The sequence below is a fragment of the Euprymna scolopes genome, chromosome 11 (assembly GCF_053919585.1).
Source record: "Euprymna scolopes isolate OS-2025 chromosome 11, ASM5391958v1, whole genome shotgun sequence".
NCBI lineage: Eukaryota > Metazoa > Mollusca > Cephalopoda > Sepiida > Sepiolidae > Euprymna > Euprymna scolopes.
The window spans coordinates 41852357-41875535 of record NC_136492.1 but is presented as its reverse complement, the minus strand read 5'-3'; the positions used below and the strand labels follow the sequence as shown (position 1 = coordinate 41875535).

The following is a 23179-nucleotide window of genomic DNA, read 5'->3' as shown; positions in this document are numbered from 1 at the left end:
CACACAGTCCATATTTATTATGGAAAAAATCCAGTTTACTCTAAATTAATTCTTTCACTTCTTCCTTTTTTATTAACACACAGGTAAATTGCCACCTTTTTAGAATGATTTCTTCTCACACAGAACAGATACTAAACTTTGATCTTAATCTGAAGGCTTTGTTCATATCTTGGTTGAGTAACTTTATAGAATAACTGAGATAGGGTATGAGGACCATTTATTTCAATGGTTCGGAATACTGTTCTCATCTTGAGTACTATTTTCATAACATTTCAGTCGATGTAATCTCTGACCTTCTTCAGTTGTATTTTGTCGAACTCGGGAATCTTTCTATCGAACTAGAGAATCTGCACAGAATTTTGAACAGAACCGTTCATTTAATACACAAGGATAGCATGCTCTCTTTGTCAAGCGAAACATCGCAAAAATAACACTCCAAATGAGAACAGTAATTTAAAGAATTCAAATACGAATAATCAATCGCCATCTCAAAAATGCAAAAACGTGACCATTTATTTGTCCTGATCAAAGTTTACCTACAGAACTTAATCGTCTCATCTGTTTCTTTTTTGTTTTTGGGTTTTTTTTTTGGGGGGGGGGCTTCTCAACTATTCTAGAATAATATAGGATGAGGAAGGTACATGGTGATGCTTTAAATAAGCTACCTCTCCTATCCTATGATCTGTTTGCATGATTGCCTGGCTTTTTACAGGTATCGCCTTGATTTAGTCTCTTAATGCCATAAATAAACATCACTTTTTACTTTCTGGACAAAATATTTAAGCAAATTTGTATACAGAAACAATCGATTTTTTTTTTTAAATATCAAATTTCATATTTGTTGTGTTCTTATTTTCTTCCGAATTACAAGGGGGGAAGGGAATCAAACAACATTCGCATTTTTCTCCAGTTGAACTTGGAAAAAAAAAAAGAAACAAAACTTGAAATAGAAACTAAATGTTCATTTGAATGAATGAAAAATATTTCTGTATCTGATATCTGATTTTAATTTTTCATAAGAGAACAAATATTGTGTAACTTGTTCTTATTGAGTTCCATGCTGATAAACTGAGAAATATTTATTTATATATATATATATATATATATATATATATATATATATATATGTATGTATATATATATATATATATATATATATATATATATATATATATACTAGCGGGAGGAATGGCGCCCGATGTTGCCCGGTCGTAAAATACGGTTAAATATGATATTTTAATTTATGAAGAAAGTTAAAAAAAAAAAAAAAGACTTGTGTGCTATTAACCAAAAGCGAAACCAAAAGCAAAATTTATTAACAAAAAAAAAAAAAAATATATATATATATATATACACACACACACACACTAGCTGTACCCTGCCACGCGTTTCTGTGGCTCAAATTGACACAATGGAAAAAGTTCCAAAATGAGAAAATGCATGTTTCTTATAGGTTTAATTCCACATTTCACAGTTTTTGTTTTTCCATTTTCTTAGCTGATACAGAGATTTTCTGGTTTGGTTACTCTTGAACACATGACATAAATTGTCCATGTGAAAAGAACAATGAGTGTGTAGCTATAAGCCAAACAATTGTAAAGATTGTTCCCTGAGCTTTGTTTATGCTTATTGCAAACGGCAATAAAAGTGGAAAATGCAGTTTCTTAAACTGTAATGGTGTATCCGGTGAAATCATAGGAATGCATGGAATGAAGATATCTTCACCTGTGCAAGGTCCTGTTAAGGTTGTTGCTTCTATGATATTGTTTGTTAATTTTTTTACTGCAAGCCATGTGCAATTGCAAAGCTTGGATTGGTTTATATTTTACAACATGATAATTAGTACACCAATTTTCACTTGCAGTATATGCGATGGCATCCCTGGCAAATCTAGCTGTTGGATAATTAACCACATTATCTGCTTCCACAACAGTGTCGATGGATGTGACAACCTCACTTGGAATTTTACGTTGAATAATATTGTTAAGTGCATGGATGTCTTTGTATTGAGCTGCAAGAATAGCTCGTTTACTCAGTCAAGTAGAAGTCGTATAATTAATTTGAATACCTGGAAAAAACTTTTTAACCTATTCTTCTTTTGATGTAATAAAATTACAGACGTTAAAAGTTAAAGAATATCGCCCTTAACTCGGATCAGCCAGCACTTTTCCGTGCCCAATTTCCCACAAGTGATGCAAAAATTTCTGTGCAGATTGAGCAATCTGCAACTGGATATGCATATTTTGAGTTAAGTTTAATGTCTTCACATAGCACCAAAAAGTAGAGTATTTGAGGGAATCATTTATTTCATCTGCCGGTGTTGATTGAAGAATTACAGATAGCATTTGTCTGAAATCTCCTGTAAGCAATATTACTGCATTTCCAAATGGTCTGCCATTGCCACACAAATCTTGCAAAGATTGATCAACAGCCTCAAGTGATTATTTGCCTACGATTGTGCATTCATCCCAAACAATAAGTTAGCATTTCTGCAATATTTTTCCCCATACTGTAGATGGTTTAGAGTTTCAAAGTAGAATAAGTAGTTCTACTTGATAGCTAGATCGCAGGTATTCCACATGCAGCAAGGGCTGTGTCATTTTGTCACTGAATGGCTGCCAAAATAAATTTAATTAGAAAGGTTTTACCAGTTACTCCTGGTGCTGTTCAAGGTAGCAATAATTTCCAAATAACTTCTATTCTCACAATAAGTAAATTAGGTGACTGAAATAGGATTTATCCATGTTTGACAATGCCTTATTCACTGTAATTTATTTAGGAGACTACAATAGGATGAGGGATTAGAGATGGACAGAAAGACAGTAAGATATATAGATAGAACAGACAAAGTGAGAGGGAAATTTAGAAAGAGAAGGAGATAGAGGGAGAGTTAGAAACAGAGGAAGCGAGACAGAGGAAAGGAGAGAAGGGGAGAGAGATAGAGGGAATTAGAGAGAGAAAGGGGTGCAAAGAGAGATGGAGATGGTAATATATATATATATATATATATATATATATACATATATATATATATAGAGAGAGAGAGGGGAGATGGATGGAGAGGGGGAGAGAAATAGAGGGTGAAGTATAATTCTCCGTTTTTTTCCTCGATCAGTAGAGGAGAAATCCTTCCAGACAGGGGCAATTTTTATTTTTGTTACTATCCAAAGTAACGTTTTTTTTTGTTTTTTTTTTTGGGGGGGGGGGGCTAGATTTTCCACAAATTAGAAACCGACTGGGTTATCTGTACTTTCACCTAACAATTTAATAAACAAAAAAATATTTTAAAACCTGAATTGAACGTGTAAATACTAATTTTAAATAAATAGCACGGTAACGTAAGTGCATAAGCGCCACTTTATTTCAAATGTTTATTTTCGAAAGACTGATTGAATTATTTAAACTTTAAGTGTTGTGTAATTATTTTATTATTTTATTTTTTTTTTACACGGTGGTCACCACTTATCAAGGCCCGGAAGCCACTCAGGGATAAGGGTTATTGCAAATACAGTATGTTAGTGTGGAGATTGGATAAAGTGTTTACTTAAGGGGCCGGTTCATTAGGAATTTGTTTACGTTGGACTTGAAGACATCCAAGTTGTAGTCAGGTGGGAAGCAGGCAGACGGAACAGAGTTCCACAGGCGTGCAGTTCTAAGAAAGAAGCTTTGTTCATGGAATCTACGTTTTGATTTAGGCACAGATAAAGAGTGGGGGAAATTTTTCACAGTGGATTCAGCTAGACGGGTGTTTTTCGTGAAAGATTGGCGAGGGGGGACCAGAGATTGGAGTTCAGACGAGCACCTGCCATGGACATAACAATAAAACAAGGATAGGCTCGCAACGTCTCTTCTGTGGGAGAGAGGTTGCAGGGTAGAGAAAAGGGCATCCCCCACTAAGCCACAAAGTCTATTTTGTACTCTGTCAAGGCAGGATAGGCTGTTTTTAGCAGCTCCTGCCCAGATATGGCAGCAGTATTCCATCCTTGGACGTACTTGGTTTTTATATAGATAGAGAATTGCATCAGTTGTGAGATATCTTCTGGAGCAGTAGAAGGATCCCACCATCTTTCCAGCAACCTTGGCAACAGACTTGATGTACGTGTTCCATTTCAGATCAGGAGTAAAGGACAAACCCAGAAGCTTGTCAAAACACAGGGCTTCTCCTAGACGAGAGCCATCCGTTTCAATTGATGCCAGATGGGGATCAGAGCGTTGATGATGTAAACATAGGAGTTTGGTTTTAGATGCATTAAAGGTAACCAGCCACGTCTTCCCCCACTAAACCATGCGCTCGAGATCAGAGGAGCGAGAATCAGAGAGAATTTTGTTATTTACAGCCTTTGATGTATCATCAGTATGCGCTGTATTTAAGAATTCAGGTGATAAGTCATCTCCCTCTCAGTACAGACCAATAAGTCTCCTGTGTGTTATGAGTAAGTTGCTGGAATCCATATTAAATAGAGAAATAGTAAACCACCTCAGCAGAAACAATCTTCTTAGTGACACACAATATGGTTTCCGTTCTGCAAGATCTACCGCAGATGTGCTAACGGTTATATCTCACAGGATTAGTGAATCTCTTGACAAAGGCTTCCTTTCTAGGGCAATTGCTCTTGACATATCAACGGCCTTCGACAAGGTATGGCATAAGGGCCTACTCCACAAGATTTCGAGCTACGGTATAACTGAAAATGTTTTCTCAATCATTAAATCATTTCTCTCCGATAGGCTCATAAGAGTAGTGGTCGATGGACAAAAATGAGAGGCCTGCATTATTAATGCTGGAGTCCCTCAAGGGTCAATCCTTGGCCCAACTCTCTTCCTGATCTACATCAATGACCTCCCTAAACACATACTTAAATCATTCATTGACATCTATGCTGATGACACGGCCATATACGGCAACACATCAAAGGCTGTAATTATTTTCTTAGCGTTTGACTTTCACCGGCGCATGACGTCAACAGCTGGATATAGTCGAGCGTTACCAAGGAAATAATAACAATGCTATGTGAAAGAAAAAGTAAAGTAAAATTTTAAATAAAAAAAAAAATAAAAAAAACTACCGGTCATTTGTATTTCTTAATGAATGTTTGTAGAAAATAACATTGTTAATTTTTAGGAATTGCCCCAGCAAACACCTCAACCTCCTCATGTTAAAAACGGCTTTAGGAATATACCCTACCTCCCCATGTTAAGAACGGCTTTTGAGGTTTTGGGCGTATATATATATATATATATATATATATATATATATATATATTGCCGATCCCCGGCGAGTAGGCTTTTTTTTCGTTATGTTATGTCCAGGAGGAACACGCATACACCGATCAAATTGTTTCTTACTTTCTTACTGTGGATGTCATATTCCGGAAAAAATCCGAGATGCATCTGAGTTACGTTTGGTTCATTAAATGCATAAGTACAAATAATTTTTTTTTTACTTATGCTTTGTTTATTAAATTTACAATTTCTCTGTTACTCTTTTTAGGATTTTTTTAAAAAAAGTTTGTTTTATCCGCATGTGTAGCCAGAATCATTATTTTTCGTTATTTCAAAATTGTCGACCGAAAAGAAATGAAGTCGAATAATAGTTTTTTTTTAATTTGGTAATATTTTTTACTTTTTAACATTTAAAAACACAGTTAGATGAGAAACAGTTACTCTTATAAAATTTCACGGAAAACGGGCGGGTAAATTTCTAGTTTAGCGATTTGGAATAAACCAGACGTTTGATTCGTATATATATATATATATATATATATATATAAAGCTGTGTGTGTGTGGTCACGAATAGGCTCCTATATGGTTGACTATTTTAAAAGATGCAAACTTGCAAAAGTTAAGTTTGTAAGTGAACACATTATCAATCGGACCACAGTGACACAGATGTTATGATGTTGCAAATTTAGCTTTTTAAAATGAAACGACTCAACCATTCGCGATTAACGGCATCAAAACCAAAGTATTTTTATCTGACCCCCTCCCCTTCAAACAAAACGACATTGCTACATGAAATAATTAACGATTTTTTCTACTTTGTTGATATTATGTGTCCGCGAGATTGTTCTTTATAATGATATCAGGTTGATGCCTGTTCAGTGCAGATGACAAAAGTTTTAACAGACATACAAAAAAAACACATGCTGATTCTATATGTGGCGCGTAGCATATGATGCTAAACTGTAATTAAAAAAGAGAATTAAACCTTCCAAATTATGAATATATATTATAAATATATATAAGAAGGATGATTTGACTTTTTGTTTGGTTTTATGTATATAAGACACAAACAAACATTGACATATATGTATATATATATATTTCTTTGCGTGTCTGTCCGTCTGTTCTGCTTTTTCTCAGAAACCACTGGACCAATCTGGCAGAAATTGTGTATGAATATTTGTTATGATAAAATGCAGTGAACTGGGAAAGTTCTTATCAATTATTTTGTAAAATTCTTAGGGGATATTATTTCGTATATGTTCACTGAAAAGTGGATTAAACCAAACTTGCTTTTTGCATCTTTTTCTCTTTTTCATAACTGCATTATTAATATTTTATACTTTTTATCATTTTTGATGTCATTCTTTTTATTCTTATCTTTATTTTTATACCTATTTATACCAAGGAATTAATAGGAATTAGCCACCACAATATCACTTTTTCTTGAAAACTACTGCGTCACTCTGTCTGGAATTTTGTATGGACTTTTATGATAAAGTAGAGCAAACTAAATATTATAGTATCCCTCAGATGCACAATTCAGGATTAATACAAATTAGTATTTAATGCAAAAAGTCAGCACAAATTTAACCAATATTCAACCATCAACAGGCTATAACTTTTCCTCATTTTTAACAGGCTGAAACGCCTAGTGTGAATGTGTGTGTGTTTGTGTGTGTGTGTGTGTGTGTGTGTGTATTCTTTATAAAGGTTGTAGATAATAAAGATAGCAGGATAAACTACACAATATCACATAATATGGCGATGAAGGGAAAATGAATAGGTATTAAAAAAAGAATGAAATCAAAAATGGTAAACAAATATATAATATTAATAATGCAGTTAAGAAAAAGATGCAAAAAACAAGTTTGGTTTAATCAGAACTTTCTTCCCAGACAATAGATTAAGTAAAATAATTAATAAGAACACAATTAAACTTTCATTCTCAACCGCTGCAAACTTAAGTAAAACTATAATAAGTACAAATTAATAATAAAATTAACAAAATAGTGAATAATAGTAGAATTGAATCAGGAGAATTAAATATTGAGAAAAAATGTAACTGTAGAATACCTAATAAATGCCCATCGGAAGACAATTGTTTAATTTCTGAAATTGTATAAAAATGTAATATTTAGGTGGATAATAGTAAAAAGGTATACCTTAAGGACAGATACCGAAACCATATTGCATCGTTTAATATTGGACTAGAGAAGGAACTAAATTGGAATGATGATAAGGACAGAAATAAGGATAGAACAAGAATAAATATTAAAAATAGGAGAAACGCGATTGCATTAGGGGATTGGGTTAGGGAACTATGAATTAGAATAAAATAGAATTTGAATTAAAATTGTCAATAGTAGATAAAGCTAGCAAATATAAACCTTGTAAATCAAAAGGATGTAATCTATGCTTACTTGAATGCTGAGTCCTGATTAAAACAGCGTATATATGAAATAAAAAAATAATTATGAAGGAATATGTTGTGCGTGAAATGGTGAAATGTAAGTATAGTAAAAGAATTTTAAATTTAATATGAAATAAAGTAGTAGGTTGTTAGCTTAACATATAGAAAATAAACTAAATATAACCTAAATAAGGAAAATAGAATTAAATTTAAATTTAATAATTGTTATTGGTTATAAACTATCACTGTAACATGTAAATAAAAATTTCTACGAAACTAAGGCAAATTGAGAAACGAATAGCTGGACATGCACTAAAATCTGAGATTTAGAAGTTGAGGAGTAAATCCATAAATCAGGAGAAAATAGAAAAATAGAAAATTCTAAAAATGAGAAATACGAAAGTGAGATACTCATTTCGAAGGAAATCGAAAAAATAAATAAAGAAATAAAATAAAATGAGGGTGAAGTCCAAAATCCAAAATAGGGATTAGGAATATATTCATATATATATATATGTGATAATTGTTGTTGTTGTTGTTGTTGTTGTTGTTTGTTTGTTTTTGTTTTGTTTTTTTTGTTTGTTTGTTTTGGGTTTTTTTTTTGGGGGGGGGTCTGAAGAGAAGCTATTTTTAGAATATTTTTAAATATTATTGTTTAAATTTGTCCAAATGGTTACAAAACAATTGTAGCACATGATGTTTTATTTTGTTGTATTTATGTATTCGGCCCGTGTTTTTTTTGTTTTTTTTTTCTTTATCGGTCAAGCACCTTATCGTGCCCACCAAGAGAAATTATTGTGCTCATGTTATTTTATTTACATTCACATTACTTACTACATATAGAACTCTATCCTATAGGAAAAGTATCCTTTATACTAAGTGGAAATCTTTGCCCCTCCCCTGCCGTATACAATAGAGATTGCTAGTTTATCAATTTAACAAATCTTCATTAATAATGAGATATTCTTTCAATAAAATCTTCAGAGCTGAACTAATAGCGATTAATTACCCTACTCCATTACTTTATTATTGTCGTCGTAGTTGGTTGCTTCTCCATGAAAGCTTCTTTGTAACCAGCTGTTGTTGCTTATGCTATAGGACAGTCACAATAAGTTGAACAATACAAATAAGGATATATACAACTCTCATTTCTGATTTAATCTACACTATATACTGGTGTAATTAGGTTTCTATAGTTTAGGTGTAGATTTCTATGGTCTTGTAAATGTAAGTTTGTCCCTTTCTGTTGAACCAGGCATGTTCTCATGTCATTTTTTCATTCACAGAAAATCAAGCATGGATAATTATTTGTACACACATTTAATTTAGATGCGTCAACTTATCTCTTTTTTTTATTATTATTAAAATATGCTAATGCCGGCATATTTGGAAGGTATGCACTCACTTGATACAAATAAACACAGATCGCTACTTTTGCAGAATTTGACCTGCACACTGAAATATTAATGTTATTATTTAGAAATTATTATTTTCTTCTACACTACCAACATAAATAAATAACCCCTATAATATGTTTTTTTTTTTAATTTGCGTTACAAACAAATAATCCATGCGACAATAAAACATATTGTTTTACTGTGTACGTTTTCAGCGTCCTAATTGTTTTGGGTTTTTTTTCACGCTTAAATTAAAAGATATATCAAAACTTGAATTTAACTTTAAGTATTATGGTATCTGTTCGGTGCACATTTACCTATAAATATTGCAAGTAAGTTTTTTTTTTATTTTTCAAAAATAAACCATTATAAACAGAACGACTCATAGAACTCTATATTCTTTTTTCATTTTAATATACTTACATAGAAATGTTTCTGTTACATAAGGGAGGGAGAAGAAGAGGATTTGAGTTGGACACTTTACTTGAGGGATACTGGTACCCTGGTGATGACGTGTCCATTTTACTAATGAAGAGAAAAAGTTTACGACGATGAGAGAGATATTACAAGTGTTAAGAGACGAGAGAACGGGACCCAAGATCCCTTAAACCGTTTGTCTGGTGGTTAGGACACTTGTGGATGTATGTGTTTATATATAGAAGTTCATACCTGGTTTTGCTGCTCTGGGAGAGTCTTCATCTGGGTGGAGCTCTCTTGCTGTTTTCGCCGGAATACACAAGATGAAGACAGATGTTGGGTTTTCAACCTTTTATTCTCCCAGGCATGATCTGCAGATGTCGCCATCGATGGTCTCCACTGTGGGTACCTACCACGTCCCACGTCTGGGGCGCGCATCTCCCCCCTTACTTAGGAGAGAACCATTTTAGACTTCTGCTCGGCTCGGCTTTTTCTGAGAGACTCAACGTTTCACCAACCTTGCCACGTAGCATCACATGACATCCGGTTAGATGAAACGTCACTTCCTGCAACGTGGATTAACTACAAAAATATCTCTCTGACCTCCTCCCACCCTCTCTCTCTCTCTCTCTCGATCTACTATCTAATAGAGACACAGAGAGAGAAAATAGAGAGAGTATGAAAGAGCCAGAGAGAGAGAGAGGAGAGATGCTCTTTAACATTCCTCCACCCCTTTTTTATCAAAATATATGGCAAGCCATACATTTTTAATAACTAACTAACTAAAAAAAATAATTATGTCCGAAGTACATCTTTATTCTTTCACTTTCCGGACTCACCCCTTTTCCAAGAAAGATCAGGCACCAGTACTCTTCTACAACACTATCAACCCTTCTGCTGCTTCTCGAAAGTCCCTCCTCGACATTAACTTGCTTTCAAGTTAGACAAAGATACAGCTTTGCAGATATACATCTTGTCTAGGCGGTCGCATTGTTGGATATTTTCCACTGACTCTGCTCTTTATTTGGACCACTTGGCCAAACAAATGGAGACTCCATTTTCGATCACTTTTTCGAAATGGGGCCAGCATATCGCAATTACGACCAGAACGTCGGATGCTCCATGTTGGTGGTAGCTTTATCGCATGGGGACTCGAACCCCAGACCCTCAGATTAAAAGTCTGATGCTCTACCGACCCAACCATCCCCACAGTCGTTTTCAAAGCTTACAGCGTTTTTTTTAAATTTGTACCTTTAATTCACAATAGGGTAACATTTTACTTCTAAAATTCTTCCTTCACCCCTTTTTTTATCAAAATGTATGGCAAAACCATACATTTTTAATAACTAACTAACTAAACTAAGGAGGGAATACATACGCTACCCGCTGGCAAGAAGACTGTCCTACGATAAATCGATAAACTCAAAATTAAATAAATACAACAATAAAATTGCCATGTAGCGCTACCCTGCGCTCTTCAAGGTCAAACTCCTTTATGACCCCATGGCTTCTTCGTACCCATCTCGGGACTTCCAGAGCATCCTTTGCTCCCGGTCGACACTACTCGTGGTCGATAATTTCACGGCTCCTAGCCGAACAACAATAAAACACAAAATCGAGGTCCATCTGCCTCCTACTTACATCTCAGGATTTACGGACAATCTTCTTTACTCCTAAAAACTTCAAAAACAAAAAAAAAATCCCATCCCAAACCTTCACCATTTCACATCAAATGTTCTTAATTAATTTACCTCCTCTATGACTATACTTAATTGATCCAAGAGTAATCAAGTCGGTTTTATTTATTCTACCCCATTGTGGTCAACACACAATGGACATGTCCTCCGACTGTCCATATTAGTTACAGAGATCGCCCATTTCTCTATAACTATCTCGTGCTTTCCTGAGCACCTACCAAAATATGGATTTTTTTTTTTTTTTATTACGAGGACGTTCTGTACCGCCCTCCACCGAATTACGCATCCGGAACAAAAAAAAAATATGTCGAAACTACAAGAACAAAACAACAAACAAAAAAATTTATGTCACAAAAAACTATTTTCTTTACGTCACGAGTGTCACGCTCAGATATTAATTCCATAGCTAATATAGCATACTGACCCAATGGGTCACGGGTAGTCTAATATATATATATATATGATGAGAATGATGGAAATCGTATTCCAACGAGATAAAGAGATAAAAAAGGAATAAACCGAGTCACACGTTCATCAACGTTTCGTCTTAATTGTATTGTTTCATCCAAAGAAGTCTTACAATAAAGATGAAACATTGATGTGAGTTGATCTGTTCTTTGTTTTTCTCCCTCTCTCTCTCTCTTATATATACATATATACACACATTTTTTTAATATACCGCTTCACAAGTAAAAGACACTCATTTTTATGTTCATCTCAAAAAAGATTCAGTTTTTCTACTATACAAGTGTACAATTGTTTCAGCTCTTTACTGATATTTTTATATATATAGTTCTCTGTATATATGCTTTTTATTATTATTCTTATATCAGTGGGGCATTCATCAGGGCTAAATATGCATAAAAAACAAAATAACAAGTCGCATAAACCTGGAGATAGTTCATCTCGCCGACAGTTTTATATTATTGATTCTTGATTATGTGGCTTGTAGCATATGATTATATAAACTAATGTATGGATTGAGTAGTTATACCTCTAGTATTGCACTACTGAGCTATGTTATTAACATCTACATTATAATAAAAAAAATTAAAATTTCAGTATTGTAATTATTTAATTATATAGTCGTCCACATATAGTACTGTTTCGTTCTATCACAATTCATCAGTGCAGCTAGACTAGCACCTTTCCCTAGTCATAGATTGAACCTATCACCATTGCGTTGATAGTCGGCAGTTCTACCCACCGGGTCTTGGGATTGGTGCTCGCAAATGACCTCAACAAATGTCTAGTTAAATAAACACTTGCCCACCACTTTTACAGTGCTCGAACTACTTATTTATTTACAAACAAATTAGCAGTAAGCCTCACTTTATAGCCATTTAAGTAGCAGGTGAGATACATTTACGACAGTGCTCAACCCAAAGAAGGGGGAGCTTAAATATATAGTCATTCACATACAGTACTGTTTCCTTGTATCACAACTCATCAGTATGGCTAAACTAGTACCTTTCCCTATATATATATATATATATATATATATATATATATATATATATATATATATATATATATATATAGTATTCCATACATTTTATAAGCAAGACAACATGCTAGTATTATAGATATATATATATATATATATATATATATATATATATATATATATATATATATAATTTCAATACATGCACATATATTTAAGAATGATTTTTATTCAGGCAAAAACGGGCACAATTATAAAAATTGTTTTACAAATGTTAAAAATTAATACGATTTAAACATTTTGCTAATCACAATTTATAAAAGTCCAGTTGATACCTTATGTATATTATAGTGATATATCTATATTGTGTATATATTTTCAGCATTTACTTCGACAATGCTCAATACTAGATAGAGCTTAGTAGTAGTAGTAGTAGTAGTAGTAGTAGTAGTAGGCGTTTAGTTTGATGATTTCATGTGGGCATGCAACGTAGACGCCTTTGTATAGTTTACTTGCTGTAGATATATATTTCATACTGCTACCATATACATATTTAATAAAAAAATCTTTCCATGTCAAACGCGGCACATATTTTAAATTTTAACTTTTATGTCTTCATATCAATCATCTTGAGAAAGTCTTTGAACTATAAAGACGAAGCATCAATGAACACATAAACAATTTCCGTTTCTCCTTCGTGTGTGTGTTTCTCACGTATGCACCTTTCAATAAGTAAATATTGGTTTTGAGAAAAATTATTAAAACAAAAAATTGATGGTACCCATTGCTTTTTTTTTAACTCCATGTACAACTATTTATGAAATAAAATTAGAAAAATATTTTTTTAATTGTTAAAAAAAAAAAAAATGCCAGAATTTAAAAATTAAGATATATATAGAGACTTATATGTAATATACTGAGTTTGTGTAATTCAGTAAATTTTCATATACCAATAGGTTTTAAGCCAAAAATAGTTGACTTAAGGATTAAGCTACAAAATTATCACATTTCATAATTGAGCATTAATATACTGTGTGTGCAAAATCAAGACTTCAAGACAAGGTGTTGATGGCAACAAAAAGTGTATTTCATTTTACGTTACAATTGTTTCAATGTCTAGTTCGACAATTTCAAGCATTATATCGTTTGAAAATTTTCAAAAAACAGCATTTCTTCAGACTTTATGAATAAACACACTTTAGGCAATGTAGCATTTTTTGAATAGAAAGAAAAAAAGCCGGGGGGGGGGAGGGGGTCCCTAACGGGAAAGGCATGCGTAAAACATTTACATTTAAATGGGCTTTTCCGTAACCACAACCAAGGTAAATCTTTCTCACACAGTGTGTGTGTGTGTATATATATATATATATATATATATATATATATATATATATATATATATATATATATATATGGTGTGTGTGGACGGACTAGCGGTGTATAGAGAAGAATTCCAGATAGAAACAAAATAGGCTTTCAGATTTTGGGGGGTAGGAGACTTTTTCTGGGAATCATTGCATCACTTGTAAACAGCTTTGTTTGCATACGTGTCATAGGTTGGGTATCCCGCACATAAATAATATACGAAGGAGTGACAAGTTGATATATTTACAGAATCCAAAGATTCACAAGTGTTACTTTGAACGTTTTCTAAGTTAGTTGCTTCTATCAAGATTTGGGAGTGTAGTCTAACCTACTATGTAATTTGTAGCTGGGAGTGATAGATCATATCTTTCATAAGGATATTACTAATTGTTTCTAATTTTGTATTTGTGTGAGAATGTCATTAGTCTGATAGTTTTGTGGATTCAATCGTTTCCATAGTTTTTAGATTTCAACTTTACCGAAATTTGGAATCTTGTCTCTTTACTTCTATGAAACCGTTTCTCCCTTAATCCCTTCTTTTGTCTTGGACTTTCTGCACTCGTGCCTCATTTCTAAAAGCAGGTTTTTTGCATGATCGTCTCACCGTCTCCTGGTTGGTAATGTGTCTTGACCTCTCGCTTGGGTTTCATCCGAAAATCTACTTTGGCTTTTTTACATTGCCTTTTGCAACATTGATGCTGAAATTATTCTCCTTTGTGTCTCCAATTGTTCGTGCAAACAATGTTGCCATCTTTTTCAGGTGGAAAATATCATGCATATTTACAACAAATAAAAATGGTTGATATGCCGTCAAACGAAACCAAATCGAATGTTTCCATGTTAGTGAAAGGTGGTGTTTATGAGGGGGGGAGGCGTAACAATTTTAAAGAATTATTCTTTTGCATGAATAGCAATCACACAAGAATTTTCAAAGTAAATTCAGATCAAAGTCGATTTTTTAAAAACTTTTTTAGGCATATTATAATCGTACTTTACTTTGTGAGCTTTCCTATTTTTTTGTTCTTTATTTTTCTTTTCTCCTTTTTTTTCTTTCTCTTTGTCTCCCCACCCCCCTTCAAGGTTGAAACAAAATTGATTTAGAATCAGATTCAGTTTTTTGCCACGTTTTTTTATTATTACTATTAAACTAGGATTATTAAGATGATCTTACCTCATGAATTATAACATAAATTATTATAGGCTTTTAGAATTCCTCAGAATACATGATCAATCACAATCCAATACTAGTGGTTAGTAGCAGAAGCAGAATCTTTAAGATGGTGACAAAATTTTTATTTTTATATTCTTTATATCTTAAATTTATTTAATGTATTTTTTCTTTGTTTTTACATTTTGTTCATACAGAAAATGTAGATTTTTATTTGTCTTGAAAAAAGTTTGTTTTTTATCGTTGTCATCGATATTGATTTGTGAGAAAACATAAAAATAAAACTTGATTACATTTTTGGTTTCATCAACGAAATTCCAGTTCATCTTCAACTAAAAATGTCCATAATTATCAGGAACAATATTTTGCTTTTCAAATTCACTAGATGATCTTTAACATGCTCATGCATTTTGCACCAATGTATACAAGGCTAGAGATAGCTTTTTTCTTTTTTTACCAAATGAAAACTAAAAGAAAATGAGTAAAGAAACAAAAAATATTTCAAAAGTGAAACAAAACAAAAGTAAAAAAAAAAGTCCAGGTAATACCGAGTAGGCATAACTAATGTAATATTAATATATATTTTTTTTTAATTAATCTTTTTTAAACTATTTTTATACACACACACACACACACACACACACACACACACACACACACACACACACACACACACACACACACACACACATATATATATATATATAACCAATAGAAATTACATTAAATATTGTTTTAGGAATTACAAATTATAGAAAACTAGCTAGCAGCCCAGCGTTGCCCAGCTATACAATACACTTAAACATGATATTTTAATGTATGCAGATTGCATATGTATTATTATAGAATCAATTCTCTATTGAATATTACGAGGAATAATTTGTCCATTAGACTAATTTGCAAAAAAAAGTTAAAAAAATAATAATGATAATGTCGTTCATCAAATTCTGTTTGTGTTTGTTTACAATATCACGTCAGCTGACATTTGGGTTTGACGATGAATGCCCTAGTAAAATCACTTCTGATTAATGCTTAGTTTTGAGATATGCAAATGAAGAAATGATTTGCGGCAATTTTAAATGGAACCTCTTTTATTGTAAATTGAACACATTAATAAGAAAAAAATTCAAATTAAATGGTGAAGTACACCTGGGCTTGAACAAGGGATCATTCGATCTGTACTCGAATGATCTGCCACTAAGCTATATATCTCCATATTATAATATTCCACTAAGCTATATCTCTCCATACTATAATATGCCACTAAACTATATTTCCATATTATAATATGCCACTAAACTATATTTCCATATTATAATATGCCACTAAACTATATTTCCATATTATAATAGATCTGGGGTTTTTAAAGAAAGAAATCATTTGCTGAGATTTTATTATCTCCCTTGGCCGGTATAACGTAAAATATTTCCCTGTAAAATTTATTCTTCATCTATAAGAGAAAAAAGTCTATTTTTAAGATCGAATTTTTTCGAATTTGAATACTTGTTAGATGAATTTCTGTATAAAACATATCCAAGAACACTGCCAGACATAAATTAGCTTTGTGTGAAATTTTCAAAAGATAGGCTCAGCTGTTTTGGAACCTATGAGGAAGTAACTCATACACAAAGTGAGTTTTACATAATAGCAGAGATTTTTACTTATTTAATTGTTGCATTGCTATAGTTTAATAATGAAAACAAGTGCTGTGATTTTCACAGTATGTGGTTCATTTAGAAGACATGCTAATAATGTCAGATTTTTATAAAGATCACTTTTAGGTGATAAAGCTTAGCTATGCTAATTACTATATGGACTCATGGCTTTGTGTCCATTCTCTGCCCATTTCTATGGTGCTATGTGTACTCTCCATTATAGAGGACTAAGTTGACACATGTATTTTCATAGTCCCATGCTTCATGGTTTGACGCTCCAGAAGAACCTTGCTCTTCTACTGTTATGTTTTGTTGCTCATTTATATTATCGTTTGTAGTGTCACCATTTTGCTTAGGCTCTCTTCATATTTTTAATTTGATCGCTTCATGGACAACGATGTTATTGCATTTTCTACATATTAATGCTGTGTTGTGTCCGTGTAGCATTTGCAAATTTGCTGTCAACTTCAGGTTCTCTATTCAACAAAGATCTTTATTTGCAAGGCCAGTTTTATGATGTTTAAAATATGTGGTCTACTTAATAGGTTACTTATCAACAATATAACCCAGCTATACTGATTACTATATTAGCTAGGCTAACTAAATTACAATCAATTTTCCCCAAAACTAGAATACAACAAAACTATCCAAGTATGTTTTTGAAACATATTGGAATCACTCAGCAGACATGCTAATAGAGCTCCAGATTATTGTGTATAAGTTACTTATAGGTGATAAAATCTGGCTTTACTAATTACTGTATTAGCGATGCCAACCACATTACAAAGAGACCTGCATGAATTAAAAAAAAAATCTTTCAGTGATTGGGGAATATCAGATCCATCTGCTTGGTATCATTGATTTGAGACTATATAGAAATAATTGTGGGACAATATAGTGAAAGTTTATGTAGACAATTAATTTCTATTTCAATCACGTAAATTATTTCGAATTGTAAACAAAACGTGCGTTGTTGGATTATTTTGCCCCCCCCTTTTCACCTAAGCAGCTTTTTTTTTCTTTTTTCTCTAACCAACAATAAATTTGCATGCTAATGAGCCAGCATCCAAAACCCAGAAAGAATTCTTGCCGAGCAAAAAAAAAAAAAAAAAAAATCCGTTTTTTTATGCTGCCGCATCAGACTCCCAACATCACCTAAATTTACGTAATTATATTCTTGTATCGGTTCCAGGTTCGCTCCTCTACAGCAGGTACATGCCAACGATGGACGCCTATTGGTATGCCTCTCCATATCATTATCACACATATCCAGGGAATTGAACTATATAGATTTAGACAGTGGCTTTTACATGAACTTTTGAAATTGCAATGGCCACCACTACTATCATGACCAGCAAAATCTCATGTAGAATTTTTAGGAAAAAAGAATTTTTGAAAGAATCTGTGATTGAAATTGTGGCTACTTTTAAATATGGCTGTGTGCGTTGTTTATGCTCTAAGCTATTAAATTAGATTCTATCCTATTGATGACTTGAATGCCAATCAGATTTTAATCATCTCGTACGAAAACGTCTTTGTTATCACTACAAAGATTTTGATATGTAATTTTAATTACGTCTTTGAAAAATATGAATTAAAAGATATATATATATATATATATATATATATATATATGCTTTATTTAGAAGAGGTTACAAAAGCACAGTTGTAGTTTAGAATCAGATTTTGTTTTTCTTTAATTAGTTCCAAATGGTTTTTCCTGAAGATAAAATATGTGTTACGTTCTTTAAATACAATAAGAATGAAGACTTCTGAGTATTATATCAGCATACCATCTTTGTAATTGAATCGGCGTGCCATTTTTGTATTGGAATCACTGTAACCTTTTTTTGTTTCAAGCAGCAGTTTATTTAAATTCAATAAAATACCAGTTATTCTTTTTTATTTTAATTGAAAATTGACGTTTCTTTTATTGATTTGTTTGTCAATGACTAAAGTTTTTCGATGTTCAAATGATTTCTGAATGTAATTATCTTAGTATTTGATGTCTAATTCTTAATTCTGTTTGTTTGAATTTTCCAGATATTTTCAGACGACTTCGAAATACCACTCTCCCAATCTCCGTGTGAACTTTGCATATGACAAGCACATGTTAACAATGAAAGATAAATTAGGACATGTAGAAGGGGTAAGTAAGAGTTTGTCTGCAGTTAGTTTTATTGAAATTATGACAAACAAACGAGGTTCCATTGCTGGGAGTGGGGCATAAACACCCCCCCCCTCTCTTTTTTAATATAATTTAAATCAATTTCTTTTACATAATTATTCCTTTGCCACAATGTAAAACGGGTGATTTGGTTTTAAAATCTTAGTGTTATTTGATTCAGTCAATTGAACCGTGCTGTTTTTCTCTTAAATTGCATTCTTATGTGTGTGGAGAGGGGGGGGGCGTTCCAAAAGTAATGCCTACTATTTCCTTATTCCGCCCGAATGATCAGAGGGGACTGCAAATTACATTGTTATGATGATTGAACTTACGCATTCATGACATGAACGGTTCATCTCTTTGTTGCAAACTCTAAGAAAGTCATGTCATGGTGTTACGTTATGCTGTATTGATATTTAACCGTGTCATCTATTTAATCTGTTAAATAGAGTTTCAAGTTCTTGACGAATGTATATAAGACAATTAGTTGTTTCACAAAAAAAACACTTGACGTAAGTTTATAAAAAGGAATGACAATTTATTTTCTGTTCAATTCTTTCTCAATGTACTATGGAGTGAGAGTGAGAGAGAGAGAGACAGACAGACAGACAGACAGACAGATGTATGTAAGAAGCAGAAATGCGTCATTGAATTCCAGGACAAAAGTGCATTGAGATGGTGGTGAATATGCGGAAAAAATAAATTCTGAAGCACAAAAGGTCACTCTTTTCAATGAAATCACATGTCTTCGTAGCTCTTCAACTTTTTGAGTTAAAAATAAAATAGGTTTTACTTTTTAAACGACCACTATGTGTGTGTGTGTTTATATATATATATATATATATATATATATATATATATATATATAATGTCTAAAGAGACTTTGAGCATTATTGTTTTTATTAAAACAATACTAAAATAAAATATTTAAAAACTGTGGTTTAAATTCCTAGGAATACCAATTAAATTCAACATATCATAGACTTAGCACTTGTTTAAGCTGACTTTCCACTAGAAAATCCACAATTATAAAAAAGAATACAGCAGTGAGGAAAAAAAACCATCTTAATGTTAATTGTTAAATAGAAAACAGGCCATGTAATTGTTTCAGAGATATAAAACAAGACAGGGCCCTGTCGGTGTGGCATTAGAATACGCCGACTGCCCCCCTGCAGAGGGTAAAAGTCCCTCAATGGGGGTCCTGGATATGACCTTAAACTATATCCAGTGGTGAGGCCCCAACTTGTGGGCTTTGGGGAGTGTGGAACCACCCTTTAATTACCATTGCTCCCAGGTCCACTCTAACCGGAGTGGTAGTACCTGTTAGGGTCCCAACTATGGGTTAAATAGAAACCGACGTGAAAACAAATATATTCTATTAAAAATAGTTTTCTTCAAAATCTTTGGATTCGGCATTAAATAACCCGAAAAGGGTTGATATGCCATAAAACAAAAACAACCAACCAAACCAACTAAAACAAGACAGCTGTTAAATTCATGGTTCTCCAATAGAAAATACCACTTCCTCAATAAGAAATGTAGACAGACTTACTATTTTACTTATATATAAATAAAAAATCAATATAGTATCCTTACATATAAATAAAAATAATATATATGAATAAATTAATAATAAAAATGTATAATACTCTATTAAGAACTATTCTGTGATACGCTAATTAGCATATAAAATTATATATATATATATACATATATATATAGATATATATATATATAAGCACGATCAGCCGGTCACTGGTGTGTGACCGACCAACATACGTAAGATGTTGGATGTGGCTGTGTGGCTCCTTCATTCTCTCAGGAAAACGTCTTGACCTTTGGTGGCAGTCGGGTTGGAATCTTCCTTTTCCTCAGGGTGCTTCGTTCTTTAATGCAGACATTTATGGCAGACACAAAAAACACAATGTGACACAATCGTAATATATATGAAATATAATTAACTATTTTATAAAATGTATACAATATATATATATTACAATATATATATATATATATATATACAGTTTACATATTCTACAATTGATTTTCACCATTACTTCATTAAAACTAACTAATCTACCTTAACTAGTGTTGAGGGAGGGGAGAGGAGATGCCCCCCCCATTTACAGAGGGACAGAAAATACGTGCTCACCTCATGGCGGTCCAGACAGAAAGCTGTCAATAAAAGGAAGGAAGTCATGGGATTGCATTTTTTTCTGTGTGTCACTCTATTTACGGCCAAATTACAACCTGGCTATGCTGAAGGGTGTGGTAACAACTACCACTACCAGGCCACTAAGATATAGTGTCACATATATATTCAGAAGTTTAGATAAGGTAAACCATCAGTATCATCAGTTTCAAACCTGATAATAGGGAACTGTTTAAGGTCCCAATATCAAGCTTCCAGTGTTTACATCGCACTGTAGAGAACCTACTGTTGATTTTAAGAAATTATTTATATACTTGAGTTAGTTTAAAATGCAAAAGTCAAGTATCATGCTTCAATTGTGCTCTAAACAGACACATTCATTTTGAACACACCTCTGTCAAATCATAGAACTTACTGTTGATTTTATATGCTTGGCTTTACTGCTTGTGTGGTAATAATGGCTTGAATTCAAGTTTAAAATGAAAAAGTCAAGTATCATGGTGCAATAGTGTTTTAAACAGGAACCTTCATTTCGGACGCGCACCTGTCAAATCAAAGAACATACTGTTGACTTTTATATGTAGGGCATTTCATCTTGTGTGGTAATAAAACTTCTCAGATGCACTTGTGATGTTAGGCTGTTTAAGGTGCTAACTTTGATCAAAATCACCTGTTCCTTCTTTTGTTGGATTTTTTCAATTATCGATTATTTATTGAAGGTATTCCGATACAAAACTTATCTAAAAACACTGCAAAGCACATAAGGTACCTTCGTGTGAAATTTCATAAAAATCTGCCCAGCTGTTTTCGAGTCCAAAGGGAAGAAACTCCCACAAAGTTCCTTTTACAGGGTTTGCACAAACTTGAAAAAGCCTTGAATTTTGACTTTGGTTTTGAAAAGGCCTTATTTCTATTATTACCTTGAAAATATGGAAAATTTTTTGAAAATCCCTTGAAAATTGAATTATTTTTTAAGTATTCATAAAAATACCATTAAAATGTTTTAGATATTGAAAATAAAATCGAAGCACATTGTTCTGAAAGTTCATAATAGTATTGTGTCTACAAGAGTTATGTCCCTTTATCACAAAACTACCTTTGGTAGTTTTGTGATAAAGGGACATAACCGGCCTAGTTTGCAATTCACATTTTTTTCTTTTTTTTTTCTTTCATTTATAATTATAATTTATTTGGGGGCGTGGACACAAGGAGGATGGAATAGTGACTTTCCTAAAAAACATTCTTTGTGCAAATGGGACTCTCTAATTGCGAATCCTCCCCTCCCTAAAAAAAAAAAGAAATTGTGATAACTAAAAATGAGGTCAGTCAGATCAAAAATAAAATGGACAAGACGGTAGCCATCTTGGTTGGAAATTTAAAAGCCATAAGAAAAAATATGATGGGATGGAGTTAATATTTGAAATAAAATGAAAAGCATTTAAAACTACTTAAAACACCAAAAAATGATGCAGGTAGATTGCAAAGTAATTTTTATTGGCTGTGGTAACATGTATTTGTTGTATATTTGATTTTTTTTAAATTATTGTGTAGTGTAAAACAAAACTTGAATTTTTTCTGGAGAAGGCTTTGAATAGCCTTGGAAAGTCCTTAAAACGTCCTTGAAAATGGACATTAAAAATCTGTACGAACCCTGTTTTATATAATAGCAGATAGATAGCGATATCTATATCTCACGATATGTAAAGAAAAAATATATAATTAAACTCTTTGTTTTTGATTATAATTTTCTTTTCCTACCAGAACAAAAAGCAACACGAAAACTCTAAAGAATATTAAACATGGAAAATGTAAACCTTTTTTTTTTTTTTTTAAATCCCTTGAAATGATCTTTGTTGTTTCTCCCAATTCCCATGAAGGGACACACTCGTTTGATCAACATTAATTGCAGGATTTCATGATTATTTTCCATAGAAATTTACTTCGATTAACACAATTTCCTGTTACCTTCTTTTAATAAATGCGATTTTTTTTTAAAGTGGGTCTCTAATCATTTGTTGCATCACCTTCCCTCGTCTTGTGAATAAAAAAAACTCTGCCCCTTTACATATTTTGGTCTC

General features: G+C 32.6%; 1 protein-coding gene across 1 annotated transcript in view; it reads left to right on the top strand.

The window, feature by feature from the left end:
* Positions 1 to 23179, top strand: part of LOC145287847 (glypican-3-like) — a 534331-nt gene that overhangs the window by 496911 nt on the left and 14241 nt on the right. The window contains exon 5 of the mRNA XM_080135722.1: positions 18826 to 18931. Coding sequence (XP_079991848.1) covers positions 18826 to 18931 — 106 coding nt within the window. The remainder of the gene's footprint in view (positions 1 to 18825; positions 18932 to 23179) is intronic.